The sequence below is a fragment of the Microcebus murinus genome, chromosome 30 (assembly GCF_040939455.1).
Source record: "Microcebus murinus isolate Inina chromosome 30, M.murinus_Inina_mat1.0, whole genome shotgun sequence".
Classification (NCBI taxonomy): domain Eukaryota; kingdom Metazoa; phylum Chordata; class Mammalia; order Primates; family Cheirogaleidae; genus Microcebus; species Microcebus murinus.
The window spans coordinates 200405-225106 of NC_134133.1; the positions used below are offsets into that span (position 1 = coordinate 200405).

Genomic DNA, 24702 nt, shown 5'->3' on the forward strand with positions numbered 1-24702 from the left:
GGGAAAGAGGCTTCCGGTCACGTGTGCTGAGCGCGCTCACTGCAGGGCACCCGGGCGCGGCGGGGTGGGGAACAGGCGGGGCGCGGAACAGGCGGGGCGCGGGTTGCGCGTGCGCAGTGCGATGGGGCGGCTGCCTGGGCGGGGTAGGGATGGGCGGGGCGCGGATTGCGCGTGCGCAGTGCGGCGGGGCGGCTGCCGCGGCGGAGTGGGGACGGGAGGGGAGCGGGTTGCGCGTGCGCAATGCGGTGGGGCGGCTGCCGCGGCGGGGTGGGGTCGGGCGGGGCACGAGCTGCGCGTGCGCAGTGCGGCGGGGCGGCAGGGATTCACCTGAGGGCTGTCCCCGGGCCGGCAGCCCCTGTCGCCCGAACTAACGCAGCGTGTCCCCCTGGGTTCCCCTGGAGTCCTGTTTCCCTCTTCTCCGTCCTTTAGCCCCGTCCGCCCAGGTTTCCTCACCTCAGGGGACGAGGCTGGGCTTCGGTGGCTCCGTCCCTAAACTGGGGACAGTCGCGCCAGCCCGGCGGGCCAGGGCCGCCCACCTGCCGTCGGCGCCCAGGGTCTCGCCGCTGGCCTGTCTGTGGAGGGAAAAAAGCCCAACGCTGTGAAATAATGTTAAAGAGGTTTATTCTGAGCCAGATTTGAGGACCATGACCCGGAGCCACTGCCAAGAGGCCTTGGGCAGGTGGACTCGCGGTGGCCGGGTCACAGTTTGGCTGTTTTCTTTTGTTTTTGAGACAGTCTCGCTTTGTTGTCCGGGCTAGAGTGAGTGCCGTGGCGTTGGCCTCGCTCACAGCTCTATCTCCAGGGCTCAAGCGATCCTCCTGCCTCATGCCCTGCTCATTTTTTATATTTTTAGTTGTTTGGCTAATTTCTTTCTAGTTTTAGTAGAGACGCGGGTCTCGCTCTTGCTCAGGCTGGTCTCGAACTGGCGACCTCAAGCGATCCTCCTGCCTCATGCCCTGCTCATTTTTTATATCTTTAGTTGTTTGGCTGATTTCTTTCTATTGATAGTAGAGAGGCGGGGTCTCGCTCTTGCTCAGGCTGGTCTCGAACTGGCGACCTCAAGCGAACCTCCTGCCTCATGCCCTGCTCATTTTTTATATCTTTAGTTGTTTGGCTGATTTCTTTCTATTGATAGTAGAGAGGCGGGGTCTCGCTCTTGCTCAGGCTGGTCTCGAACTGGCGACCTCAAGCGATCCTCCTGCCTCATGCCCTGCTCATTTTTTATATCTTTAGTTGTTTGGCTGATTTCTTTCTATTGATAGTAGAGAGGCGGGGTCTCGCTCTTGCTCAGGCTGGTCTCGAACTGGCGACCTCGAGCGAACCTCCCCGGCCTCGGCCTCCCAGAGTGCTGGGATGACAGGCGCGAGCCACCCCCGCGCCCGGCCTCAGTTCCAACCCTGGAGCAGCAGCAGCGTGTGCAGACCCTCACCTTGCCAGGTGAGACTCTGCCGCAGGTGCCAGGACGGCAACGCCGGCATCGCTGCCCCTGGTGCAGCCGGGACCGAGACCCCCAGGCCGCCTTCTCCTCGGGGGGCCTTGCGCCCTCCGGACCCCCCATGTGGCACAGACTTCTCTGTGGGGGACACCGCGACGGCTGGAAGATGGGGAAACAGGCTGCATAGACGAGCGGATTTCCACGGGCGTTAAGGAAGAATCTCGTGACAGGATCGGTAAACTGAGGCTGTTCGTGTCACGGTGCTTCGAAATAAAGGTCACTTGTGCATTGGAGAGGAAGAGCGGAGGCTGGAATGTGTGGGACAGCCTCCCCACAGAAGAGTCTTAACATCAAAAGCATGGGAGACAGTGTGTGGACGATGAGGTTCTCGAGGACACAAACAGCCTTTGTTTTTTTTTTGTTGTTTTTTTTGAGACAGAGTCTGGCTCTGTTGCCGGGCTACGGTGCCGGCGTCAGCCTCGCTCGCAGCAGGGGTGCCAGGATGGCCGGCGTGAGCCACCCCGCCGGCCTTTTTAAAATTTGAGACAAGCCGGGGCGCGGTGGCTCGCGCCTGCCATCCCAGCACTCTGGGAGGCCGAGGCTGGCGGATGGCTCGAGGTCAGGAGTTCGAGACCAGCCTGAGCAAGAGCGAGACCCCGTCTCTACTAAAAATAGAAAGAAATTAATTGGCCAACTAATATATATAGAAAAAATGAGCCGGGCATGGTGGCGCATGCCTGTAGTCCCAGCTACTCGGGAGGCTGAGGCAGGAGGATCGCTTGAGCCCAGGAGTTGGAGGTTGCTGTGAGCGAGGCTGACGCCACGGCACTCACTCTAGCCTGGGCGACAGAGTGAAAAAAAACAAATTGAGACAGATTTTCTCTCTCTCTTGCCTGGGCTGCAGTGCAGTGGCATCATCATAGCTCACTGCAACCTCCTGCCTCAGCCTCCCGGGTAGCTGGGACTACAGGCATGCGCCACCATGCCTGGCTAGTTTTTTCTATACATTTTTAGTTGGCCAATTAATTTCTTTCTATTTATGTTAGAGACAGGGTCTCGCTCTTGCTCAGGCTGGTCTCGAACTCCTGACCTGGAGTGATCCGCCCGCCTCGGCCTCCCAGAGTGCTGGGATGACAGGCGAGAGCCCCCGCGCCGAGCCAGGAGCCTCTGTCTCCACAGGAAACCGAGAGCAGGCCCTGGCGGGGCGGCCTAGGCCACCCAGGAGGCGGGCGCGGACGCCCACGGCGCTCCTCGGTCTGGCCAGGCTTGTGGAAGCCACGCTGGACCCTCGGGCTGCGCGGGCGGGTCGCCTGGTGGGGGGGGGGCAATGGGCTGCCACAAGCGGGGCCCGTTGACTCCTGTCTCCCACCCGTTACCTGGCTGCAACGGAGCATGCGCACCTGCTCTCAGCTCCGGAGAGTACAATGCTGCCTGTGTGACAAAAGTGCCTTCTCATTTCCAAAACTACCGCCGCCCAACGTGGGGCTCGAACCCACGACCCTGAGATTAAGAGTCTCATGCTCTACCGACTGAGCTAGCCGGGCAACTGGCAGGGCCCTGTTCTGTTGTGTCCAGAAGACCAAGGTTGAGCCGCAGAGGCGCGAACTAGTTCTCAGGAGCACCCGCACAGGCGCTGCGGGGAGCCCGCCCAGCACCTGCCTGCTAAACCCGCAGACCCCTGGACAGGAGAGCGGGGCCTGCACGGGCTTCCGGAGGGAGGAGCGGAAGATGAGGCGAGGTGCCGAGTTTTCCTGTCGAACCTTTATGGAGGGTCCGGCGTGAGTGGGGCTCTGCTTCAGTGCCTCGCTCCCTCTCTCCGGAACAGAGCGACAGGTTGACATCTGTGTCCTCCCCTCCAAGACGTGAGGTGAGACGCAGTTCTCCGGGGAGAAGAGGGTGAGGAGTTACCCAAACAACCCCTCAAAAAAAAAAAAAAAAGTAAAAAAAACAAAACGTGTTTCCGCCCGGTTTCGAACCGGGGACTTTTCGCGTGTGAGGCGAACGTGATAACCACTACACTACGGAAACTGCTGCAGCCTGCCTTTGACTGGCATCTCCATGAAGCTACACATAGCCAGGAATGAGGCGATCAACCCCACGTTCTCAGAGGTCCCCCGACCCTGCCCTGAGGAAGCGCCGCGAACACCTGGAGTTTGCGCGGGAGGCGGGAGGCGCGTTGAGAGTGGGGCAAATTCTACCTGCCCAGCCTGGCACCGAGCAGTTCCCGGCACTCACTGGTGATTCTGTACATCATCTTGGTCCTGTAATTTCTCCCTCATAAAAAAAAAAAAAAAAATGAAACTGTTCACCATGGTAGTGTATATGTAAAAAAAAAATAAATAAAAAAAAAAGATAAAATGGCTTTTCAGTGTATGTGCTGCTGAAGCGAGCACTGCAATAGCTTTTGTTTTTTATTTGTTTATTTTTGAGACAGAGTCTCGCTTTGTTGCCCGGGCTAGAGTGAGTGCTGTGGCGTCAGCCTCGCTCACAGCAACCTCCAACTCCTGGGCTCCAGCGATCCTCCTGCCTCAGCCTCCCGAGTGGCTGGGACTACAGGCATGCGCCACCATGCCCGGCTCATTTTTTAATATATATATTAGTTGGCCATATATATATTACTATATATTTATAGTAAAGACAGTGTCTCGCTCTTGCTCAGGCCGGTCTCGAACTCGTGACCTGAAGCAATCCCCACCCCCACCCCCAGAGGGCTAGGATTACGGGCGTGAGCCACCGCGCCCTGCCCGCAATAGCTTTTAAAATAAAGCATCAAGTATGATTTCTCTCGCACAGAGAATCTCTCGGGCGCAGATGCTCCTGAGTACCACAGCAGCACCTTTCCTAATACACCCCGACAGCACTCTCTAAAGTAAAGTCCGCTCCATAAACCCAGCTGGAGCCCCTGCTTTTAAACGGGGACTCCATGGGGTCAAACCTCGAGCTGCTGCGGCTGCGAAGCGCGAGCGGTGCGCGGCTCAGACAGTATTTGTTAAATGAATCCATGGCACTTAGGGAAGAAACCTTTCTTCTCTTCCTTCCTTCCTTCCTTTCCTTCCTCACTTAGGGAAAAAACTTTTCTTTCTTCTGTTTCCTTCCTTCCTTCCTTCCCTTCCTCACTTAGGGAAAAAACTTTTCTTTCTTCTGTTTCCTTCCTTCCTTCCTTCCCTTCCTCACTTAGGGAAAAAACTTTTCTTTCTTCTGTTTCCTTCCTCACTTAGGGAAAAACTTTTCTTTCTTCTGTTTTCTTCCTTCCTTTTCTTCCTCACTTCCTTTCCTTCCTTACTTCGGGAAAAAACTTTTCTTTCTTCCGTTTCCTTCCTTCCTTTCCTTCCTCACTTAGGGAAAAACTTTTCTTTCTTCTGTTTTCTTCTTTCCTTCTTTTCCTTCCTCACTTCCTTTCCTTCCTCACTTTGGGAAAAACTTTCCTTCCTTCCTTCCTTCCTTTCCTTCCTCACTTAGGGAAAAACTTTTCTTCCTTCCTTCCTTCCTTAGGGAAAAAACGTTTCTTTCTTCTGTTTCCTTCCTTCCTTTCCTTCCTCACTTAGGGAAAAGACGTTTCTTTCTTGTTTCCTTCCTTCCTTCCTTCCTTCCTTCCTTCCTTCCTTCCTTCCTTCCTTCCTTCCTTCCTTCCTTCCTTCCTTCCTTCCTTCCTTCCTGCCTCCCTCCCTGCCTCCCTCTCTCCCTCCCTGTCTCTTTTTTAAAGATACGTATTAGGCAGGTAGGCTCGAAACTCAAAGGCACAGAACGACACCCACGACTCGCACGCTCCCCCACACCGTCCCGAGTTTCCTCGCCGGACGCTGACGCCAATAGAGGGGCGCGACGCCCGCAGGCTCTGTGTGCGCAGCGACGTTCCGATCGCTTTACGTGACACGAACTCTAATTTTTACAAAACCCTCCGAGGTATTGGCCTGCGTGAGTAAGCACAGGATGACAAACATAGCAAATACTTTCAACAACCTCCCCCCCATTTTTTGCAGCTGAAGAGTACTCCACACGCTGTGGGGGCCCTTGTTTTTATTGTTTTTTTACTTGAGAATGCATCTTGACTACGAGTCAAGTTTTTACCGTGTGAACGTGAATGTAATGACTTGTCAGTTATTCCTTTACTGATGTGCAGTTCGGGAAGTTCACCCAAACAACGCGACAGCGACCTGGCGGCAGTTTCTAACTAACACAGGTGTGGAAATGCTAACCTTGGCTGGGGGAGGGTGGGACGTCTCCGGCCCCGCCCCCAACCCGAGTCCTCCGCAACAAAGTAAGTCCACCGCCTAGAAGGGCCGGAAGTACTTCAGGGCGCTCTCCGGGGCCCGCCCCTCCACTTCCGGGGCCGGCTGCGGGGGAGTCCGTGCTCCAGCCGCCCGTGCCTGATCGGTAGGATGGCGCTGGGCCGATGCGGTTATAGCAGCAAAAGCAGACAGTCGCCAAGCGCTCCCACGGCCCTCCAGAGTTTGCCCCCAGTGGCGGGGGATGGGGATGGGCGATTCTTCTGTTCTGTCTGTATTCCCCGCTGCCCCTGCACCACCGAGACGCGGGCCTCCACCGTCCTAGCCCTTCCGCCCTGTGCCCGAGTGCCGGCTAGAGCGTCTCCTCGTCGTTTCCTGTCGTCCTCGGGCCCGGCGGGGAAGAAGCGGGCGTAGCGCGACCGCGGAGGGAACTCGCGAGCCTGGACGGAGTGCAGAAGCCGGAAGTGTTGGGAGCGAGGCCGGAAGCTGGGGGCGGGGCCAGGAAGTGAGGTGGGGCGGGGGTTTATGAGGAGGCCAAGGGAGCGTTGGGGCAGATTTGCACTCAGGGCCACCTGAGGGACTTGGCGGTGGCGCTCAGCTCTGTCCCCTCCCCTCGCAGAGACACGGTTGTCGTCCAGGCGTAGGGAGTCCTGTGTCGAGGGGTGGGTTGTCGGGAGGACTTTCCTCTGGCAGCGCTTGAGGCGAGCTGTGGGGAGGCAGGGCTGGGGGTGGGGCCGGGTCGCCGGGGCGTCTGAGAGGGAAGACCCCCGCCCCCCCACCGCACCTCTACCCTGGCTGACTGGACACTAAGATGGCTGCCGTTGCCATGACACCCAACCCTGTGCAGACCCTTCAGGAGGAGGCGGTGTGCGCCATCTGCCTCGATTACTTCACCGACCCCGTATCCATCGGCTGCGGGCACAACTTCTGCCGAGTGTGTGTAACCCAGCTGTGGGGCGGGGAAGATGAGGAGGACAGGGAAGAGTTAGACCGGGAGGAGGAGGAGGAGGACGGCGAGGAGGAGGAAGTCGAGGCTGTGGGGGCCGGTGGGGGATGGGACACCCCCATGCGGGATGAAGACTACGAGGGTGACATGGAGGAGGAGGTCGAGGAGGAAGAGGAGGGTGTGTTCTGGACCAGAGGCATGGGTGGGTCCAATTGGGACAACATGGACTACGTGTGGGAGGAGGAGGACGAGGAAGAAGACCTGGACTACTACTTGGGGGACATGGAGGAGGACCTGAGGGGGGAAGATGAGGAGGACGAGGAGGAAGTGCTGGAGGAGGACGAGGAAGAAGAGCTAGACCCCGTCACCCCACTGCCCCCGCCTCCAGCCCCTCGGAGGTGCTTCACCTGCCCCCAGTGCCGAAAGAGCTTCCCTCGACGGAGCTTCCGCCCCAACCTCCAGCTGGCCAACATGGTCCAGGTGATCCGGCAGATGCACCCCACCCCCGGCCGAGGGAGCCGCGTGAACGAGCAGGGCATCTGTCCCAAGCACCAAGAAGCATTGAAACTCTTCTGCGAGGTGGACGAAGAGGCCATCTGCGTGGTGTGCCGGGAATCCAGGAGCCACAAACAGCACAGCGTGGTGCCGCTGGAGGAGGTGGTGCAGGAGTACAAGGTGAGAGGAGATGGGGGGGAGGATGGCGGTGGAGGAGAGGAAGTAAGGGGAGCTGGGGTCCCCTGAAGAACCTCATGTACTGGTGGGCTGATTCTCTCTAAGCAATTACCGGCACCAAGGTGGGTCAGAATGAAAAAGATCTTGTGCACAAGACAAAGTGTGCGGTGAGGAAGACCAGGGAAGGCTGATTTCCTCAGAGCAAATAGCTATAAGCCAGTGATGCCGGATTACGGGGCCTCATCTCCTGGGGAGCAAGCCACTGCTGTTTCACACTTGCGCTGTCCCCAAGTGTAAGAGTGCAAGTGACAGGTCCCTAGGCTTTGCCACTACTCTCATTTTCTTCTGGGTGAGTCTTCGGTCTATCCTTCACTGAGATACCTAGAGCTGGGAAAAACCCGGGGACCTCAAAGAACTGGAAGGGGCTCTAAAGCAAGAGCATAGAAACGACGACTAGTGTCAGACCCAGAAGCCCTGCACTTGCCTCCCACCAGGTTCCCCACCCCACCCCATGATGTGGCTTGATTCTCCTCTTGAGAATTTTTGTTGGATCTGCATTATTAGTCTGGTGTACCGACCAGAAAAGAGAGGGGCTTGTAAGTCAGAAGACGTGGCTCTGCACTTATTAACTGTCAAATCTTGGTTAGGTCTCTGAGTGTATTTGAACTTTACTTTCACCAGGATTGATAGTTAATATTTACTGGACACTTATGTGTATATCAGGCACTGGGTAGGCACTTTTTGCAGACTATCTCATTAAAACGCAAAGCAACCCTGTGAGTTTGATATGTTTTCCGTTCCCATATTACAGACTGGGAAACGGGTTTTAAGTACTCTACACAGGGCCATACAGCGTTAGTAAGTGATGGTTATTAGTGTCCCTCCCCGTAGTGTATACTAACAGCGTCACCACCATTTGGATGTAGTAGTTTGACTTTACTGACATGTGACCCTTCTTCTTGGAGTCAGATTCTGGTTTTGCTAATGTTTTGCCCCCTACTTCTGATCCTGACTCTTTGAACACATGTAAAGAAGACTTGTCCATGAGACAGCCAGAACAAATACAGATAGCACTACTTAGTGAAGGCCTGGATGGGTTTAAAGCAACAGGACCAGGGGGAGGAGAGGGTAGCCTCTGTGTGTTCTGTTTCTTTGTGGTTTTGAGACAGGGTCTCTATCACCGTGATTAGAGTACCGTGGTGGTGTCATCATAGCTCACTGCAAACGCTCACTGTAAACTCCTGAGGTCAAGTGATCCTCCTTAGGATCTTAGCCTACCCAGTACCTGGGACCACAGGTGCATGCCACAAGACCCAGCTAATTTTTCTACTTTTTTGTAGAGATGGGGGTCTCGCTCTTATTCACGTTGGTCTCAAACTCTTGACCTCAAGCGATCCTCCCGCCTCAGCCTCCCAAAGTGCTAGGATTACGGGCATGAGCCACAGTGCCTGGCCTCCTCTGTGTGTTCTGCACTGAGCATTTTTGTTTTGTGACTGTTTTTACACCTCCTGATTCCTACAGTAACTTCATTTGGGTATTATCATCATTACTACAATTTTAGAATAGTGTGTCTATGGCTTCTCTGTTCTAACACAGCTTCAGACAAACATACATCATCTCATCACAAGTAACTCTTCCTTCTACACAATGATTATTGAACCTGGCTGACTGTCAGACCTGGCTGATTGTCAGAATTACTAGGGGAGGTTTTCAAAAGTACTGTGGATCCTACCACTGGAGTTTCTCAATCAGTAGTGGGGAGAATATGTTTAGGAAGCCCAGTTTAGCTAAATCACTGGAATCACTGCATTGGTAGCATGGTTTGCCTGGTAGGCCTTCATTTTTAGTGGAAGTTGTGACCTCCTTTTGTCTTTCCCTTTTATAACCCCTCAGTTCCAAATTAACCGTACCCATCAAATCATGTGCAGCCGCTTTGTTATCTGGAACCTGGCTGGTGGACTGTCCATGAGCTTTCTGCCCTTTCACCTTCGAACCCTCTCACCCTCCACAGGATTCCTCCAAAGAGCTTCTGAAACTGGATTTTAATTTGTATTAGGCAAATCTGTTGAATGCCAGTTGCCTGAAAATCCTGTATTAATTAGGTCCTGAAGTGGATGGGGAATTAAGTCATAATCCCTTTTCTTGATCGGTTTGCTGGGCTCTGCAATTTGGGAGGCCAGATACACATATTTAATCTGACATTAACTGATCAACAAATGTAAATACGTAAGTTTTATTATATAGAAGTAATGTGAGTGGTTTCCTTTCTGACTTTTAGACTATTGATAGGCGGGTAGTTTATTCTTTTCAGATACATACTTACACTAACCAGCACTGGCTTGACACACAGTTGTGTTTTGTAGAAATATTCTTTATTGAATAGGTAATAACACACAAATGATATGTAAATAAAGCTGCTAAACAGTTAAATGCCCTTGAAATGTTTTCCTAAATATTACTATTTGGGCCGGGCACACTGGCTCACGCCTGTAATCCTAGCATTCTGGGAGGCTAAGGTGGGCAGATTGTTTGAGCTCAAGTGTTCGAGACCAGCCTGAGCAAGAGTGAGACCCCTTGTCTACCAAAAATAGAAAAAATTAGCTGGGCATGGTGGCGCGTGCCTGTAGTCCTCAGCTACTCAGGAGGCTGAGGCAGGAGGATCACTTGAGCCCAGGAGTTTGAGGTTGCTGTGAGCTAGGCTGACGCCATGGCCCTCTAGCCCGGAAAACAGAGTGAGACTGTCTCAAAAAAAAAAAGAAAGACTGTATTTGTATTTGTGCTTATGAATGTTTTGGTCAATTTAGGAAAAATATTAATGGTAAATTTAAGCATTATCAATTCTGAATTAATGGATTAGAAATTATTGACTGTAGAAAAGTAGAAAGTATTATCAAAAGGTTAAATTTTGTGTAATTTGTGTTTTCATGTGCTAGATAGACTATAATTTTATTATTACTGTCATATTTTTCCATAATCACTTATCCTGTGCAACAACTGCCTTTTCTACTCTCGGTCAGTAACCTCTTTAGTGCAAGGGTCATTATTAGGATGTCACTGGCAGCTTAAGGCCTGCAAATACTAGATAACATTTACTGATCTTTTGCTGTATGCCAGACACTGCACTGAGTATACTGTCCGTGAGTTAGATTCCGTTCCCATTCTAAGCTGAGGGAACTGGAAGCATGGCTTGCCTCAGGTCACCTCGAGCTGCATTCTGGTCCTCCTTGGAGTCCAGGCTTGAGCTCTTCTACCGTGTATTACTTAAGGAAAAGGAAGGGAGAAAGGCTAGAATAGTACATAAAAGAAGAAAGAGCAAGTAGGTAGGGCTTATTTCACCTATTCTGGTCTCTAACAGCCCTTTAAAGAAAAAGATTCAGCTACAAATTGTTGGAACACAGAGCTTGCATACCTGTTGGCTGTGAAAGTTACAACCTAAGGCATTCTGAGAGGGTTTTTGTTCTTGTGTTCCATTTAGCATGGAAGAGAAAGCAGATAGGCAGAGAGAAGCATAGAAATTAAAATAAGTGAAATGGGGGCAGGGCCTCAGTGTGTCCTCAGGAGGCATACTTCTCAATTATTGGTGCTGCGGCAGTGTATGGGTTTTATTCGGGATTCCTTGGGATCACAGAGAAGTTGGGGCTGGGGAGGATCAGGGCCATGGTCAGGGAACTGGGTTTTAGAAGAATACCTTGGGCCAAGTGGAAGGGCAGTCCTAGGCAGAGGGAACAGCATGGAATTGTACTCAGGAAATGACAAGTAGTTTTATGAAGCTAAACCTAAGAGTCTGTGTGGAAGCCATAGGTATAGGAGGTGAGGCTAGAAATGTAGGGTCAATATTTTGGAAGTGGTGGAGAACCACGGCAGGATTTTTAGCACAGGTACACCACCATCAGAAAAGTATTTAGAGGCCAGGCTCGATGGCTCATGCCTGTAATCCTAGCACTCTGGGAGGCCAAGGCAGGTGGATTGCTTGAGGTCAGGAGTTCGAAACCAGCCTGAGCAAGAGGGAGACCCCGTCTCTACTATAAATAGAAAGAAATTAATTGGCCAACTAATATATATGGAAAAAATTAGCCGGGCATGGTGGCGCGTGCCTGTAGTCCCAGCTACTCGGGAGGCTGAGGCAGGAGGATCGCTTGAGCCCAGGAGTTTGAGGTTGCTGTGAGCTGAGCTGATGCCACAGCACTCCTTCTAGCCTGGGCAAGAAAGTGAGACTCTGTCTCAAAAAAAAAAAAGTATTTAGAGATGAAAATCAAGGGGAAGATTGCCTGTGAGGGGGCAGGGACCAAAGGCAGGAACACAGATGTGTAAAGACCCCATGTGGTGAGGAGTCCACCCTAACTTTGAGCATCATAAGGATCCCACCTTTAGAGAATACCCTCAGGGCTTTTAGACCTGAGCACAGGGAGGATTGGAGGCCCTTGAAATACTCCGAGAGAAGAAAGGGGAGAAGGGAGTACAATGTTCATTTGACACTGTGTTGGGGGGATCAGACTTTGAGCCCCAACCCACTGTAGGGAGGATTAGAGCGGTGGGCTCTGAAGGGGCAGGTGCCTCTCCCAGCTCTCACCTCTAATCTTCCATTTCCCATCCCTCAGGCCAAACTACAGGGGCACGTGGAGCCGTTGAGGAAGCACTTGGAGGCTGTGCAGAAGATGAAGGCCAAGGAGGAGAGGCGGGTGACAGAGCTGAAGGTAGGCAGGCATCCCTGACAGGGGCTGACTGGTCTTGGGGTCAGGCAAGGAAGGCGGGACGGCCACTCTCATAAGGGGTGACTAAGTCTCCCGAGGGGGTGTAGCCAAGACCTGTGAGAAGGGGGCCTTGAGGGTCGGGAGGCATGTTGGTTCCTAGGTTCCCAAACGGAGTGCAAACTGAGGCCTGTTTTGTGGAGTGTCAGGTGCCCGCCCAAGGCTGCAGAGCAGGACACCTAAATTCAGAGCCTGGAGAAGGCAAGGCAAACCCACATTACGGCCATCAGAGAAGCCCCAGGTCCCAGAAGAGATGCAGGTGGTGGCCAGAGCAGCCCAAGCATGAGAGGGGTGTGGGCTTGGGACAGTGCTCTGTCCTGGGAAGGGGCCAGGGTGTTTTGGTGGGAGGGAGGAATTAGTGAATGCTCACCTTGCAGAGACCTGGTATCCTAGTGCATTGTTTCTCAGCCCTTCTTGTATTATTGCTCACCTCTCCCCCAGGAGTCTTCTCAGAAATTTTCTTCAATCCCTACCCCATGCTGGAATGGGCTGGCACTGTGGGCTTCAGAGACCAAACCAGCACATCCTCTTCCGTCCCTCTTTCCTCCTCCCTCCTGGCACCTGCCTCACAGGCAGTGGCTGGGCCTTGCCACTTCCCAGGGCTCACGCTCATCCCCACCTACACATTAGGACTCTGCTGCTTGGGAATCTGAGTCTGGCAGTTGGGCAATCATCCTGCCTCTGGCCAGCTGCCCGAGTTGATGCTTTTGGGCTCTCCGGGGTACAGAGGAAGATGTGCCAGGATCTGAGTGTCACTGGGGCAGAGAGTGACACTGACTGTGGTGGCTGTTTCCCTCCCCCACCTGGCTACCCCCTCAGGCTTGTTACTTTGTCCAGAGAATGTCTGCAGCTGGTGGTGACGGGGTGAAAAGCATGACCACCCCCCTGGATTGCCCAGACCAGGCACACGGGGAGGGACTGGGCAGCCGTGTTCTCTGTTATAGGACATTAAGCACCTGTATCTCCTTGATTTTGCCTCTTGGCCCACAAAACATAAAATATTTACCATCTGGACCTTTACAGAAAGAGTTTGCTGATTCTTCATCTAGAGGTCACTGTGATTAGTGGTATAGTCAGGACCTAATTTCATATCTTGATTCCTGAATATATTCATTTAATTTAAAAAATTCTTAACAAGTGCCTACTCTGGTTGGTGCTATGCCAGAGTCTGAGGACACCGTGGCGAACAAAGACATTCCGAGTCCCTGCCAGTGGGAGCTTACGGTATAGCAGGGAAGAAAGATGTTGGAACTCCATTGTAAACATAGCATTTCAGTATTCTGTGTGCTGTGAAGAGATACAGCGATATTTATGGAGGTCCTGATTCACATCTGGAGGGGAGGGAAGGCTTCTTCTTGCAGTAATATCTAAGCTTAGCTGTGAAGGGTGAGTCAGGTTAGGTGGGCCAGGCGGAGGTAAGTCTTCCGGGCAGAGGTTGGTGAGTTTGGGACCAGTGACGAGGCCTCGTACCACTCTCAGGTCTTTCTTGGACCTGGGGAACGTAGGGCTCCTTTCCTGTGAGCTGACAGGTGGCAGTTGCAAAGCTAGGTCTATCTTCCTGTGTGTCGAGGTGGTGTCCACTGTCCCCTCTGCATCATTCCAGAGCCAGATGAAATCAGAGCTGGCAGCTGTGGCTTCGGAGTTCGGGCGTCTGACGCGGTTTCTGGCCGAAGAGCAGGCAGGGCTGGAGCGGCGCCTCAGAGAGATGCACGAAGCCCAGCTGGGGCGCGCGGGAGCAGCGGCCAGCCGCCTGGCGGAGCAGGCCACCCAGCTGAGCCGCCTGCTGGCCGAGGCCCAGGAGCGCAGCCAGCAGGGGGGCCTGCGGCTGCTCCAGGTGAGCAGCGTCTCCTCCAGCGTCTCCTCCGTCTCCCCCAGGCCCCTGGTTCTGTCGGGCAGTGCTCACTAGGACACCTGTCCAGAGAAACCCACCTGATTTAACCTGAAGACCAAAGACGTTTTTTGAGGCTGGAAACAGAGTTAATGTCAAATGTGTGTGTGACGATGGTTGTACCCAATGAAAGGCAAGATTGGAGTTGTAGAGTGAGGGACTTAAATGAGAGTTGAGGAAAGAATTTTTGACAGTGACACCCCGAGAAAGGCAACCAAGTCAATACTGTGAAAATTCCATTATTGGGCTGAGCAGGTGAGAGGAGTCAGGTGTAGTACGGCACAGGGTGGTTAGAAGGGTGCATGTTTGCTGGGGGCCTTGAGGCTGCTGATTGTCCCTTCTTGTTCAAGTTCAGTCCTTCTGGCTGGACACTGGGGAAAGGAGCTGTCCCTGTGCAGCTGACACTTTTTTTGTCTCTTTCTCCCTCCCTCTTTTTGTTTCTGTTATTCCCAGGACATCAAGGAGACTTTCAATAGGTGTGTTTCCACTCTGTCCCCTTTGTGACCCAGTGGCATCTGGTTCCCCGTCCCTGCCTCTTTTGGGTGTCCCTCCCGTCCTTCCTTCCCCAGGACCTGAGTTTCTGCCTCCCGGACCCTCCCCTCTTCTCCTTCCCCCAGCTTCTGCTCTTCCCTCTGGGAGTATCATGGTCCCACCCCTGCCCGGTCCCCTTCCTCCAGGTGTGAAGAGGTACAGCTGCAGCCCCCAGAGGTCTGGTCCCCTGACCCGTGCCAACCCCATAGCCATGACTTCCTGACAGATGCCATCGTGAGGAAAATGAGCCGGATGTTCTGTCAGGCTGCGAGAGGTAGGGAGGTCACCTGTACGACCTTCCTTTGCCTTTCCCTTCACAGACCTGAGATTGGGTCCTGAGGGAAGTCGGGCCCTGGGGGAGGTGTGGGGAGTGGAGACGGAGCAGGATACAGGTGGGCTGCTCTGAGGTTTCCAGCCAGGAGTGGCTGGTCCTAGCTCAGCTAGGTTTTGTGGGTGGGTGGGGTGGCAAGAAGAGCCAGGGCCAGTGGGCAGACCTCCTGCCAGGTGTCCTGGGACCAGGAGTGAGGAGAGGTGGAGCCCATGGGAACCTGGGCCTGGCCTCCAGGGTGGCATGGGCGTTCAGGGGAGCTGGACAGGGGCAGGTGGGGAGGACAGCAGGAAGGGCCGAGCCTGTGGAGTTGGCTGCTGATGGGGAACAGTCGTTCCAGCCCGGGCATATTTGTCCTCCCCCCCCAAGTGGACCTGACGCTGGACCCCGACACGGCTCACCCGGCCCTGATGCTGTCCCCTGACCGCCGGGGGGTCCGCCTGGCAGAGCGGCGGCAGGAGGTTGCTGACCACCCCAAGCGTTTCTCAGCCGACTGCTGCGTACTGGGGGCCCAGGGCTTCCGCTCCGGCCGGCACTACTGGGAGGTAGAGGTGGGCGGGCGGCGGGGCTGGGCGGTGGGCGCTGCCCGTGAGTCGACCCATCATAAGGAAAAGGTGGGCTCCGGGGGGTCCTCTGTGGGCAGCGGCGATGCCAGCTCCTCACGCCATCACCATCGCCGCCGCCGGCTCCACCTGCCCCAGCAGCCCCTGCTCCAGCGGGAAGTGTGGTGTGTGGGCACCAACGGCAAACGCTACCAGGCGCAGAGCTCGACGGAGCAGACGCTGCTGAGCCCCAGCGAGAAGCCTCGGCGCTTCGGCGTGTACTTGGACTATGAGGCTGGGCGCCTGGGCTTCTACAACGCAGAGACTCTGGCCCACGTGCACACCTTCTCCGCTGCCTTCCTGGGCGAGCGTGTCTTCCCTTTCTTCCGCGTGCTCTCCAAGGGCACCCGCATCAAGCTCTGCCCTTGATCAGCCTGCCACCCGCAGGGGCCCCTCTGGTTGGCACTAGGGGGACGGGTGGTGGTGGAAGGTGGCCCGTAAGTCTGGGGCTCAACGGCTCCTCCCGCTGTTTGTTACTGCGATGCTTCCCGCTGCCCTTTGACCCCAGGCCCCTGCTTCTCCTTCTAGGAGCCTAAAGAACCCTCCTGGCCTCCAGCTCGGCCTTCTCTCACCTCTGTCCAACAGGTCTGCATGGGTCCCTGATAGTGAGAACAGCTGCCTGGCCTTCCCCGTCTGCCCATCCCATCCCAAGGAAGGGATGTGGGGAGATTGTAATTTCATTCCCTAACTCCTTTCCCCACCCCTACTCAACAACCTCAGTGTCAGTGCTAGGGCTGGAGGGTTTGGGCAAGACTCACAACATCCCCATTCCAATTCCATCTTCTGATGCAGATTCTAGCTAAGGGATTTGGAAGCTGTTTTGGGGAGGCAGGCTGGGCCAAAGGGTAGAGCTGGGTAATAAAAAAAAAAGTCTACTCTTCTGGGGAAGGAGGGATTCTAAATTTTTCCTTCCGTCCCCAATTTCTACCTCCATAGACCGGCCAGAATTTAGCTTCAGTGAGAGATCTGGAATGGTCGCCATGATTGAAACTACATACCATACATCACCCAATAAATTATTTTCTCCCCCTTCCCTTTTCCAGCACTCAATCTGGGAGCAAAGCTCTTTCCACCCTACACCCCTCCAGGTGTTTTCACTGCCATGCTCCTTTCCATTTTGTTCAAATGGAGTTGGCTTTTCCGTTTCCAGTCAGTCTCCATGCCTTTAGTTCCGTTTGGCAAGCCCTTGAGGGGGCACTTGGGGACAGGTTTGGGTCCCCAGGTGCAGAGCCTTGGGTATAATCTATTTTTCTAATAACCCCTTGCCTTGTCACTTGTCAGCTTCTGTCCTCTGCTTTGATGGCCGAGGTGAACTCATGTTCTTAGGGAAAAGGGAAGGTGGGTTGTGTTGTGGAAATAAAATGTTTATTTGCTTCTTTTGTGGAGTCCCTTCCTTTACATGAGCAGAAACAGGATGTAATTCAAGAGATTTCTTTGCCACAGTGAGCACACAACAGAGCTGGTAGTTCCGCTTTACGCCACCTTTCTGCACCTGTCACACCTGAATCAACAAAGACTGGATGCTGATCTCCCCCCCAACACTTCACCTAGTTTCTTTACTGGCAATGTTCAGAATTTACTTGAAGATAATTTGCCATTTCTTTTCTACCACTGCTCTGAGGCTCTAGGAATGAGGTTCCCCCAGGAATCTCATACCCATAGCTCACAAGCCCAGGTCTCTGGAACATACCTCCAAGGATATGTGTGACCAACACCTAGCTGAAACTCCAGTCAAGGGAGTAGGAACCAGGGCAAAGCGGCACATACACACCTGCAACATGCTGCAGCTGTTCAGCTGTCAGAGTACTGTGCTGGGAAAACTGCAGTTTTGAGGTCTCATAAGGCTATTACAGCACACCTGTACTGAGATTGGAAATTACAGGGCTAGTTTTACAGCCCACTTCTGACCTTCCACAAGGCAGCCATGCTTGTGACTAACAGGTGTAGGTTGAGAACTGTACGGAAGGGCCTATTTTAATTTATGAATACTCCCCAGGCCACTCAGAACTTTAAACAAGTTGTGGTTAAGCACCAATTCTTCTGGTGAGAGTTGGCTTGCCTTCAAGATTTTTTTTTTTTTAAAAAAAGAACCCACTCCATTTTGATCAAAGATCCAAGTTGATAGAGACTGGTCTCTATCAAAGAGGTTTCGAGGAGCCTGCTATTTCCAACTCGATGGCAATCACCTTGAAACAACCAGTCTTTTTCACTCAGCAAGTTTCCCTAGGCTTAAGGTAGGCTGACTGTACCGGAATGTAGGACACAGGGATGGGGCAAGTTTGGGAAAACTCCCTCCCATAAATGTGACATCTGACGCCACCACAACCCTACAGAAAGTGGACACAGACTGACATTTCCCTTTCCCCTCTAGGCCTTCTTTACTTGGTCCCCAGGTTTCGCCCCCAGCCTCCAGGTTGCCAATACCTCAACTAATGGCTTCTTGACCTGTAAGCAACATAGATACGTATGGAGCCTTAAGTCAGAAAAAGTTTATTTCTAGAAACTCTGCCGTAAAATTTCTAGCGGGTGCCGATGGTCACCTGCCACACGCGTACCAGGTTGTCTGTGTAGCCAGCAAACAGAGTCTGCAGGAGAGAAAAAACAGTGATAGGCCCAGCCATGAACTCTGCAGCTCCACTAGTGCCAGTGAAGGCCTCATTTCTAAGAACTCCACTCTGCTTGCTAAAAGATAAAAGCAATTCCTTCTAAAGTTCCAGGATCATTAAAAAAAACACAACCAGCCCCACTTCTAACTACCAGATTGTAGGCGGTGACTATGTACCCCTAGAGGAAGCAGCAGCCAGTGAGTGATAGGATCCAGACATTTCAACTCTGGTCAAAATAAGCAAGGTACAAACTGAAGGGTGCGACCACTGCCCTCCAAATCACAGCCGTCGCCCTGGTGCGCAGCTGCCCAGACCATGCTAATCAACCCAGCTAATCCTTTTTGCCATTTCACTTTATGCCAAACACACTGATCTTGTGCCTGACAAACCAGACACACTAACAGCTGAGAGGAAAGGCTAGCCGGGCGTGGTGGCGCACGCCTGTCGTCCCAGCTACTCTCGAGGCTGAGGCGGGAGGATCGCTGGAGCCCAGGAGTTGGAGGTTAGGGTGACTTACGATCAAGCCACCCCACTATACTCCAGACTTGGCAACAGAAAGCCCCCCATCTCAAAACAGAAGCAAAAAATAAAAAGGAAGCAGCGACTTACCTGGCCATCAGCAGACCAGGCCAGAGAGGTGCACTGGGGGGGCTCTGCCTTGCTGCTGGTGCTGATGACCTCCTGCTTCAGCTCGTCCACGATTATCTTGCCCTCCAAGTCCTGGGGACGGGGCGACACCAACAAAACCCTTCACGCTTCCATCCACCAGAGGTTCTCCCTCAAAGCCCCGTCATAACTCAGTTTCTCAGTGGGACGATTTTCCCCCAGGGGACGTGTGGCCGTGCCGGCACACATGCATTTTTAGTTGCTCCTGCTGGGGAGGGAAGGATGGCTTCTAGTGGGCAAATGCTGGAGACGCTGCCAGACACCCTGAAATGCACAAGGCAGCACCCCACTGCAAAGGATCACCCAGACCGAATGTCAGTTTATGCTGAGGGCGAGTAAGCTGCTATACAAGCCATCCCACCACCGCAAATCCCAATCCTGGGAAATCTGAGCCTTGCTGGGTCTCTGCTGACAGTGAGACGGTTAGCCACTTGTTCAGGAGCTCGGCTCCCCCCGGCTGGGGGCCAGGGGCACCCGCAGCCATCGCCACACTGCCAGGCTCACCGTGTGCACTGGGCACCCAGCCGGAGCCACAGCCCACACTCACCCAGATTTTGATGCTGGGGCCTGTGGCGGCACACAGCCAGTAGCGGTTGGGGCTGAAGCACAGGGCGTTGATGATGTCCCCACCATCCAGTGTGTACAGGTGCTTGCCTTCGTTGAGGTCCCACAGCATGGCCTGGCCGTCCTGGGCACACAGGTGAGGTGAGTCAGGGCAGCGCGACCTCTTCCAGATGTTAATCCCACCCGTCTCTAGACTTCGGTCAGAGTCCATCCTTCACGCTTTCTCCCAGTACCCCGGGCCTCCCGAAAGCTAATGACTCAGAGGACCAATTATTTATTTCTATATGCCTTTCCTTTAATGTGGAACACCACACCGACCCCATCAAGAGCCACTGACGAGGTATAAATAAATTACTATGGTCAGTTCCAAAAACAGGATCCCAGTCTCACCAATTGCTCCAAGAAACCCAACTTTATAGAGAACAATCCTTTTCTTTTAAATAGTATGCCTTTCGCTACATCGTTTTCAGAAACATACTCTTGGAGTGCTATCTCGCTATCCTCCTACATCAATCCAGCTAACCTTTAACTGTCATTTCATTTCACGTTAAAGACGCTGGTTAAGTATTCTTCCCACGATACTCTCTCTCACCGAGTAAGAGACTTTTGGCCCCAGAATACCTTGCCTCCAGAAGCACAGAGTGATCCATCCGGCGAGACAGTCACTGTGTTCAGATAGCCCGTGTGGCCGATGTGATTGGTCTTCAGCTTGCAGTTAGCCAAGTTCCACACCTACACAGATGGGTGGGTTGACGGGTGAGGCACCCAGCTCTGGACTGACTAGGGCCAGGAGAGTTCAGGCCCAACAAAAGAGGTGGCACCTTGTTTTAAAAAGCAAACTCCTTTGGCTGGGCGTGGTGGCTCACGCCTGGCATCCTAGCACTCTGGGAGGCTGAGGCAGGCGGATGGCTCTCGGACAGGAGTTCGAAACCAGCCTGAGCAAGAGCGAGACGCCGTCTCTACCAATTAATTGGCGAATTAATATGTATAGAAAAAATTAGCCGGGCATGGTGGTGTATGCCTGTGGTCCCAGCTACTCGGGAGGCTGAGGCAGGAGGATCACTGGAGCCCAGGAGTGTGAGGTTGCAGTGAGCGAGGCTGATGCCACGGCACTCACTCTAGCCTGGGCAACAAAGCGAGACTCTGTCCCAAAAAATAAATAAATATAAAAAGCAAACTCCTGGATAGAGTACCCATTTATCATCCCCAATAGTAATAAGAAAAGGTTAAAAACCTGTCTTGGACCACTCAAGGGCAGCTGAGAATAAGAAGGTACCAAATGCTGTGTGCTGACTTTAAAAGAACTAATTAGCTACTTCAGATCGTAAAACAGCAAGAGGAAAAACCAACTGAGAGAATCCGCAAAAACCTCTACAGCTGCACTCTGTCGAGGAGCACACTCTGGCCGTAAGGGCCTGTGCCGTGGCCCAGAGCTCACCTTGACCAGCTTGTCCCAGCCACAGGAAACGATGATGGGGTTGCTGCTGTTGGGCGAGAAGCGGACACAAGACACCCACTCCGAGTGGCTCTCATCCTAGAGGACGGAAAGGAAAGGAGGTCAGGGAAGACATCCTGCCTCGTGAGACCCCAGGCCCCCACCCCTCCCTTCAGTGGAAGGGGTGTTGGCATCCTTGGAGCCCGAACCTTCGGGCTTAAGGTCTCTTTCCACTCCTGACAAGACCTTTAAAGTCACCACATTAAGACAAAGGCTAAGAAAACAGGCGGGAGAAAACCCTGGGTGCGCACTGTCTGCCACGCCCTCACTTTACCTGGACAGTGTACTTGCACACGCCCAGAGTGTTCCACAGCTTGATGGTTTTGTCTCGGGACCCAGAGACAATCTGCCGGTTGTCAGAGGAGAAGGCCACGCTCAGCACGTCCTTGGTGTGCCCCACGAACCGCCGCGTGGTGGTGCCCCTGCGAGGGAGGAGGCGATCACTCTCCAGACAGACTCTGCAAATGCTCGCCCAGCCACACCGCTTCCCCGGCCAGTCCCCGTCTGCTGCACCTCCCACCAAACCCCGGGGAGCGGCTCTGATCACAGCAAGCCCTCGGCTAAGTGCACACATGCCAGAGAATCCCTTCAGAATTGCAGGACATGTCCTCACTCCCACGTGGGGGTTGGCTGACAATGTCGTCCATCATCACCAGGACCCTCTATTCCGCCTGCCAACTACTATCCAGGACAGGGCTTTCCAGATAAAACACCCGAGAGCAAGTGCTGCCAACTCCAAACTGCTGCACCTGGCCAAAATTCCCAGCCAGACCACTCCCCGGCAACTCTGAGCTAACTCAACTCGAAGCACAGGAGGTGAGGCCAGACCAGCACAACCGTCTTCTCCGTGTACTCTGCTTACAGCTCCAGATGGGCCTGATGTCCCCTGGGAAACTGCCCCCCCCACCTCATCTCCGCCCAGCTTTCTCCCAAGCCTCCCCCCCCCAGCTAGGCGAGCAGCTACTTGCGTTGTGAGATCCCAGAGGCGCAGGGTCCCATCCCAGGAGCCTGAGAGCGCGAACTGGCCATCCGAGGAGATGACCACGTCACTGACGAAATGGGAGTGACCCCGCAGAGCACGCTGCGGGATGCCGTAGTTGGTCTCGTCTCTGGTCAGCTTCCACATGATGATGGTCTTATCTAAGGAGAGGTGAAACAGACAAGGAAAACGAGTGAGGAACTCTGCAGCCGATGCGCTAACCTACTGGGTAATTCAGGATGTCTCAAGGTTGCAGTGGTTGGGGTAACAGGATGACAAATTAAAGACACATAAAAGGCTGGACACGGTGGCTCACACCTGTCATCCTAGCACTCTGGGAGGCCAAGGCGGGCGGATTGCTCCAGGTCAGGAGTTCGAAACCAGCCTGATCAAGAGCAAGACTCAGTCTCTACTATAAAACAGAAATAAATTAATTGGCCCACTAATATATATATAAAAAAATCAGCCGGGCATGGTGGCGCATGCCTGTCGTCCCAGCTACTCGGGAGGCTGAGGCAGGAGGATGGCTTGAGCCCAGGAGTCTGAGGTTGCTGTGAGCGAGGCTGAGGCCACGGCACTCACTCTAGCCTGGGCAACAAAGCGAGACTCTGTCTCCAAAAAAAAAAAAAAAAAAGATACATAAAAGAGAAAAGGAGGCTACAATAGCATTTATTAGGCCAGGGCTGAGTGACCCCCTACCCGGAATAAAATCACAGGTACAGCTAAGCCACACCCTGATAATTTAACTCAGGCGCCCCAGATCATGGACAACCTTTTCCTGAGATTCAGAGGAACTGAACCATCTTTTTCTCAGAATTCAGAAACACAGCTGTTTTGCTGTTGATTACCTACGGGCCTCCTGTGACGACAGAAAATCGACAATTAACACAAATGCCATGTGAGGCTGTATTTAACTCGGGGCTAGTTTTTTAAGCCCAGGGCCTCGTGAGAAGCATAGGCGACACACACATCTCTTAACTTTACTCCTGTGAACTATATTTCCCAAGTTGCACAGAAAATAATAATAAATAAAAAAAAAAAGCAACCGATTTTCCGTCACGTTAGAAACTACTGTCTCGTTTTCAAAGTTTTTATAATAAAACCCCATGGCCTCAGGGTGAACAAATTTTTTTATTTTTATTTTTATTTTTTGCAACGTGGCAGTCAATGCTGCAAAAGCCACTTTCTGCAGGACCACAGGACTGGATGCTTCGGCTGAAGGTGACACGTGTCGCGCGCTCCAGCTTTAGGGCTGAGAGCCAAACACGACCTCCTGGCGTCAGACAATTCTAAATAGCGTGGGGGCGAATGGAAGGCACGAGAAGCCTCCGAACGCACTCGGGCACACGGGGGACGAGGGTGCACAGGACGGGCCGGAAGGGCACGAGTCGGGAGGCGCCCCGGGCCACCCCCGTCCCACCGGGCCGGGAACAGGGCGGCAGCTCAGAAACAGCCTCTGGATTTCAGCACGGGCTCTCAGATGGCATGTTGGGGTCATCACCGCTCCGCCCGCCCCCGGGTCCCCGCAGACGCCCAGCCACACTGCGGGGAGGCCGGCAGGAGGCCCACACGCAGGGGTCGGCCAGGCCCGGCCACGCGTGCGGCACGCGCACCCCCCAGCGCCCAACCCGGTCCCCGCGCCCCAGCCCCGCACTACCTCGAGAAGCGGACAGTATCATGTCCGGGAACTGCGGGGTCGTAGCGATCTGGGTGACCCAGCCGTTGTGGCCCTTGAGGGTGCCACGAAGGGTCATCTGCTCAGTCATGGCGACGGCGGGTGCGAGGGTCGCCGCAGCGACGAGGATGCCACCGGATAGCCCAGAGAGACGAGCGCCACGGCCGCTCCCGCCGCGGGCCTACGGAGAGAAAGGAAGGACCAACCCCCCGCCGGAACCGGAAACACCCGCCCGCCCGGGCAAAATGGCGACCCCCACGAGCCGTTTCCGCTCAAGATGGCGGCGCCCTGTGGTTTACGGGGAGAGGTGAGAGCGCCCGACGCCGTACAAACACGTTGGGAAACGAATACACTCAGGTGTGTGAAAGCGCTCCTCAGGCGACGATTTAGGGTGTGATACCGAAGAGGTGAGCCAGGTGAAGCGCGCACTCCCGCGGGGACCGCCGAGCCGCGTCCCCGGCCCTGAGAGGCGCCGCCTCTTCCGCTCGGTGCTCGCGGGCGACGTTGGCTTTCAGTTCGCTACTGCCAGCGAGGGTGGGCCATTTTAAATAGACAGAGTGAGGCTCTGTCTCAAGATGAATAAATATGCGGCATTAAAGTTTTTAAAAGAAACTTTTATTTTTTTTTGAGACAGAGTCTCGCTTTGTTGCCCGGGCTAGAGTGAGTGCCGGGGCGTCAGCCTAGCTCACAGCAACCTCAAACTCCTGGGCTCAAGCGATCCTCCCGCCTCAGCCTCCCGAGTAGCTGGGACTACAGGCACGCGCCACCATGCCCGGCTAGTTTTTTCTACATATTTTTAGTTGGCCAATTAATTTATTTCTATTTATGGTAGAGAGACGGGGTCTCGCTCTTGCTCAGGCTGGTCTCGAACTCCTGACCTCGAGCGATCCGCCCGCCTCGGCCTCCCAGAGTGCCGGGATGACAGGCGCGAGCCGCGGCGCCCGGGCCTAAAATTTTTAGAAGAAACTCCAAAGCGGGGAGCGTGGGAACTGCGGAACGCGATCTCCCACGTCCCCGCGCGCTCCGAGTCCCCAGAGGGAGCCGGTCCGGCCAGCACTGAGGCAGGAGGGAGTGACCTTGTAGGAACTAAGTGAGAATCTGGCAGCGGACAGCGTGAAGCCCGGGAACTGCGCCGCCGCAGCCCTGAGGGAGCCACGAAGGGTCCCCCGCCTTAAGCGCCCTTTCCGGAAGCGGGAGGGCGGCCCCGCCCCCCGCCGGCGGATGCGGGTCCCCGGCCTCGCGAGACCGGGGCCTCGCGCGATGCCTCCGTCCGCCGGCCGGGAGTGTCCCGGGGCCCGCCCCTCACCCCGAGAGGGACGCTCGTGCCCGCGGCCCTCAGTG

At 54.2% G+C, this 24702-nt stretch overlaps 2 protein-coding genes and 4 non-coding genes across 9 annotated transcripts; 1 reads left to right on the plus strand and 5 right to left on the minus strand.

Moving 5' to 3' along the window:
* Window positions 1-2906: 2906 nt before the first annotated feature.
* TRNAK-CUU (transfer RNA lysine (anticodon CUU)) lies at window positions 2907-2979 on the minus strand. The gene has a single exon. It is a non-coding gene; the product is annotated as a tRNA-Lys (tRNA).
* Window positions 2980-3390: 411 nt separating this feature from the next.
* On the minus strand, window positions 3391-3463 carry TRNAV-CAC (transfer RNA valine (anticodon CAC)). Its single transcript has one exon. It is a non-coding gene; the product is annotated as a tRNA-Val (tRNA).
* Window positions 3464-5755: 2292 nt separating this feature from the next.
* On the plus strand, window positions 5756-16491 carry TRIM41 (tripartite motif containing 41). Of its 4 annotated transcripts, none has more exons than XM_012738549.3 (8): window positions 5756-7282; window positions 11878-11973; window positions 13631-13861; window positions 14369-14391; window positions 14593-14720; window positions 15144-15325; window positions 15905-15961; window positions 16313-16491. In XM_012738549.3, the coding sequence occupies exons 1-8, from the start codon at window positions 6473-6475 to the stop codon at window positions 16358-16360; spliced, it is 1575 nt and encodes a 524-aa protein (XP_012594003.1). In that variant the 5' UTR covers window positions 5756-6472; the 3' UTR covers window positions 16361-16491. The 4 variants fall into 4 exon arrangements, 3 of the variants coding, with proteins under 3 accessions (XP_012594003.1, XP_012594004.1, XP_012594001.1); XM_012738550.3 differs by having other exon boundaries at window positions 15144-15319; XR_001147271.2 differs by having other exon boundaries at window positions 15144-15961; window positions 16313-16402.
* A 1359-nt stretch (window positions 16492-17850) lies between these two features.
* Window positions 17851-23583, minus strand: RACK1 (receptor for activated C kinase 1). The gene is made up of 8 exons (XM_075998804.1): window positions 23344-23583; window positions 21676-21847; window positions 20982-21129; window positions 20651-20746; window positions 19834-19944; window positions 19196-19336; window positions 18592-18702; window positions 17851-17961 (listed from the first exon to the last, which is right to left on the minus strand). Exons 1-8 carry the CDS (start codon window positions 23450-23452, stop codon window positions 17896-17898), a joined length of 954 nt encoding a protein of 317 aa, XP_075854919.1. The 5' UTR covers window positions 23453-23583; the 3' UTR covers window positions 17851-17895.
* LOC142865613 (small nucleolar RNA SNORD96 family) lies at window positions 21289-21367 on the minus strand. Its single transcript, XR_012915813.1, has one exon. It is a non-coding gene; the product is annotated as a small nucleolar RNA SNORD96 family (small nucleolar RNA).
* LOC142865614 (small nucleolar RNA SNORD95) lies at window positions 23126-23193 on the minus strand. Its single transcript, XR_012915814.1, has one exon. It is a non-coding gene; the product is annotated as a small nucleolar RNA SNORD95 (small nucleolar RNA).
* Window positions 23584-24702: the final 1119 nt, after the last annotated feature.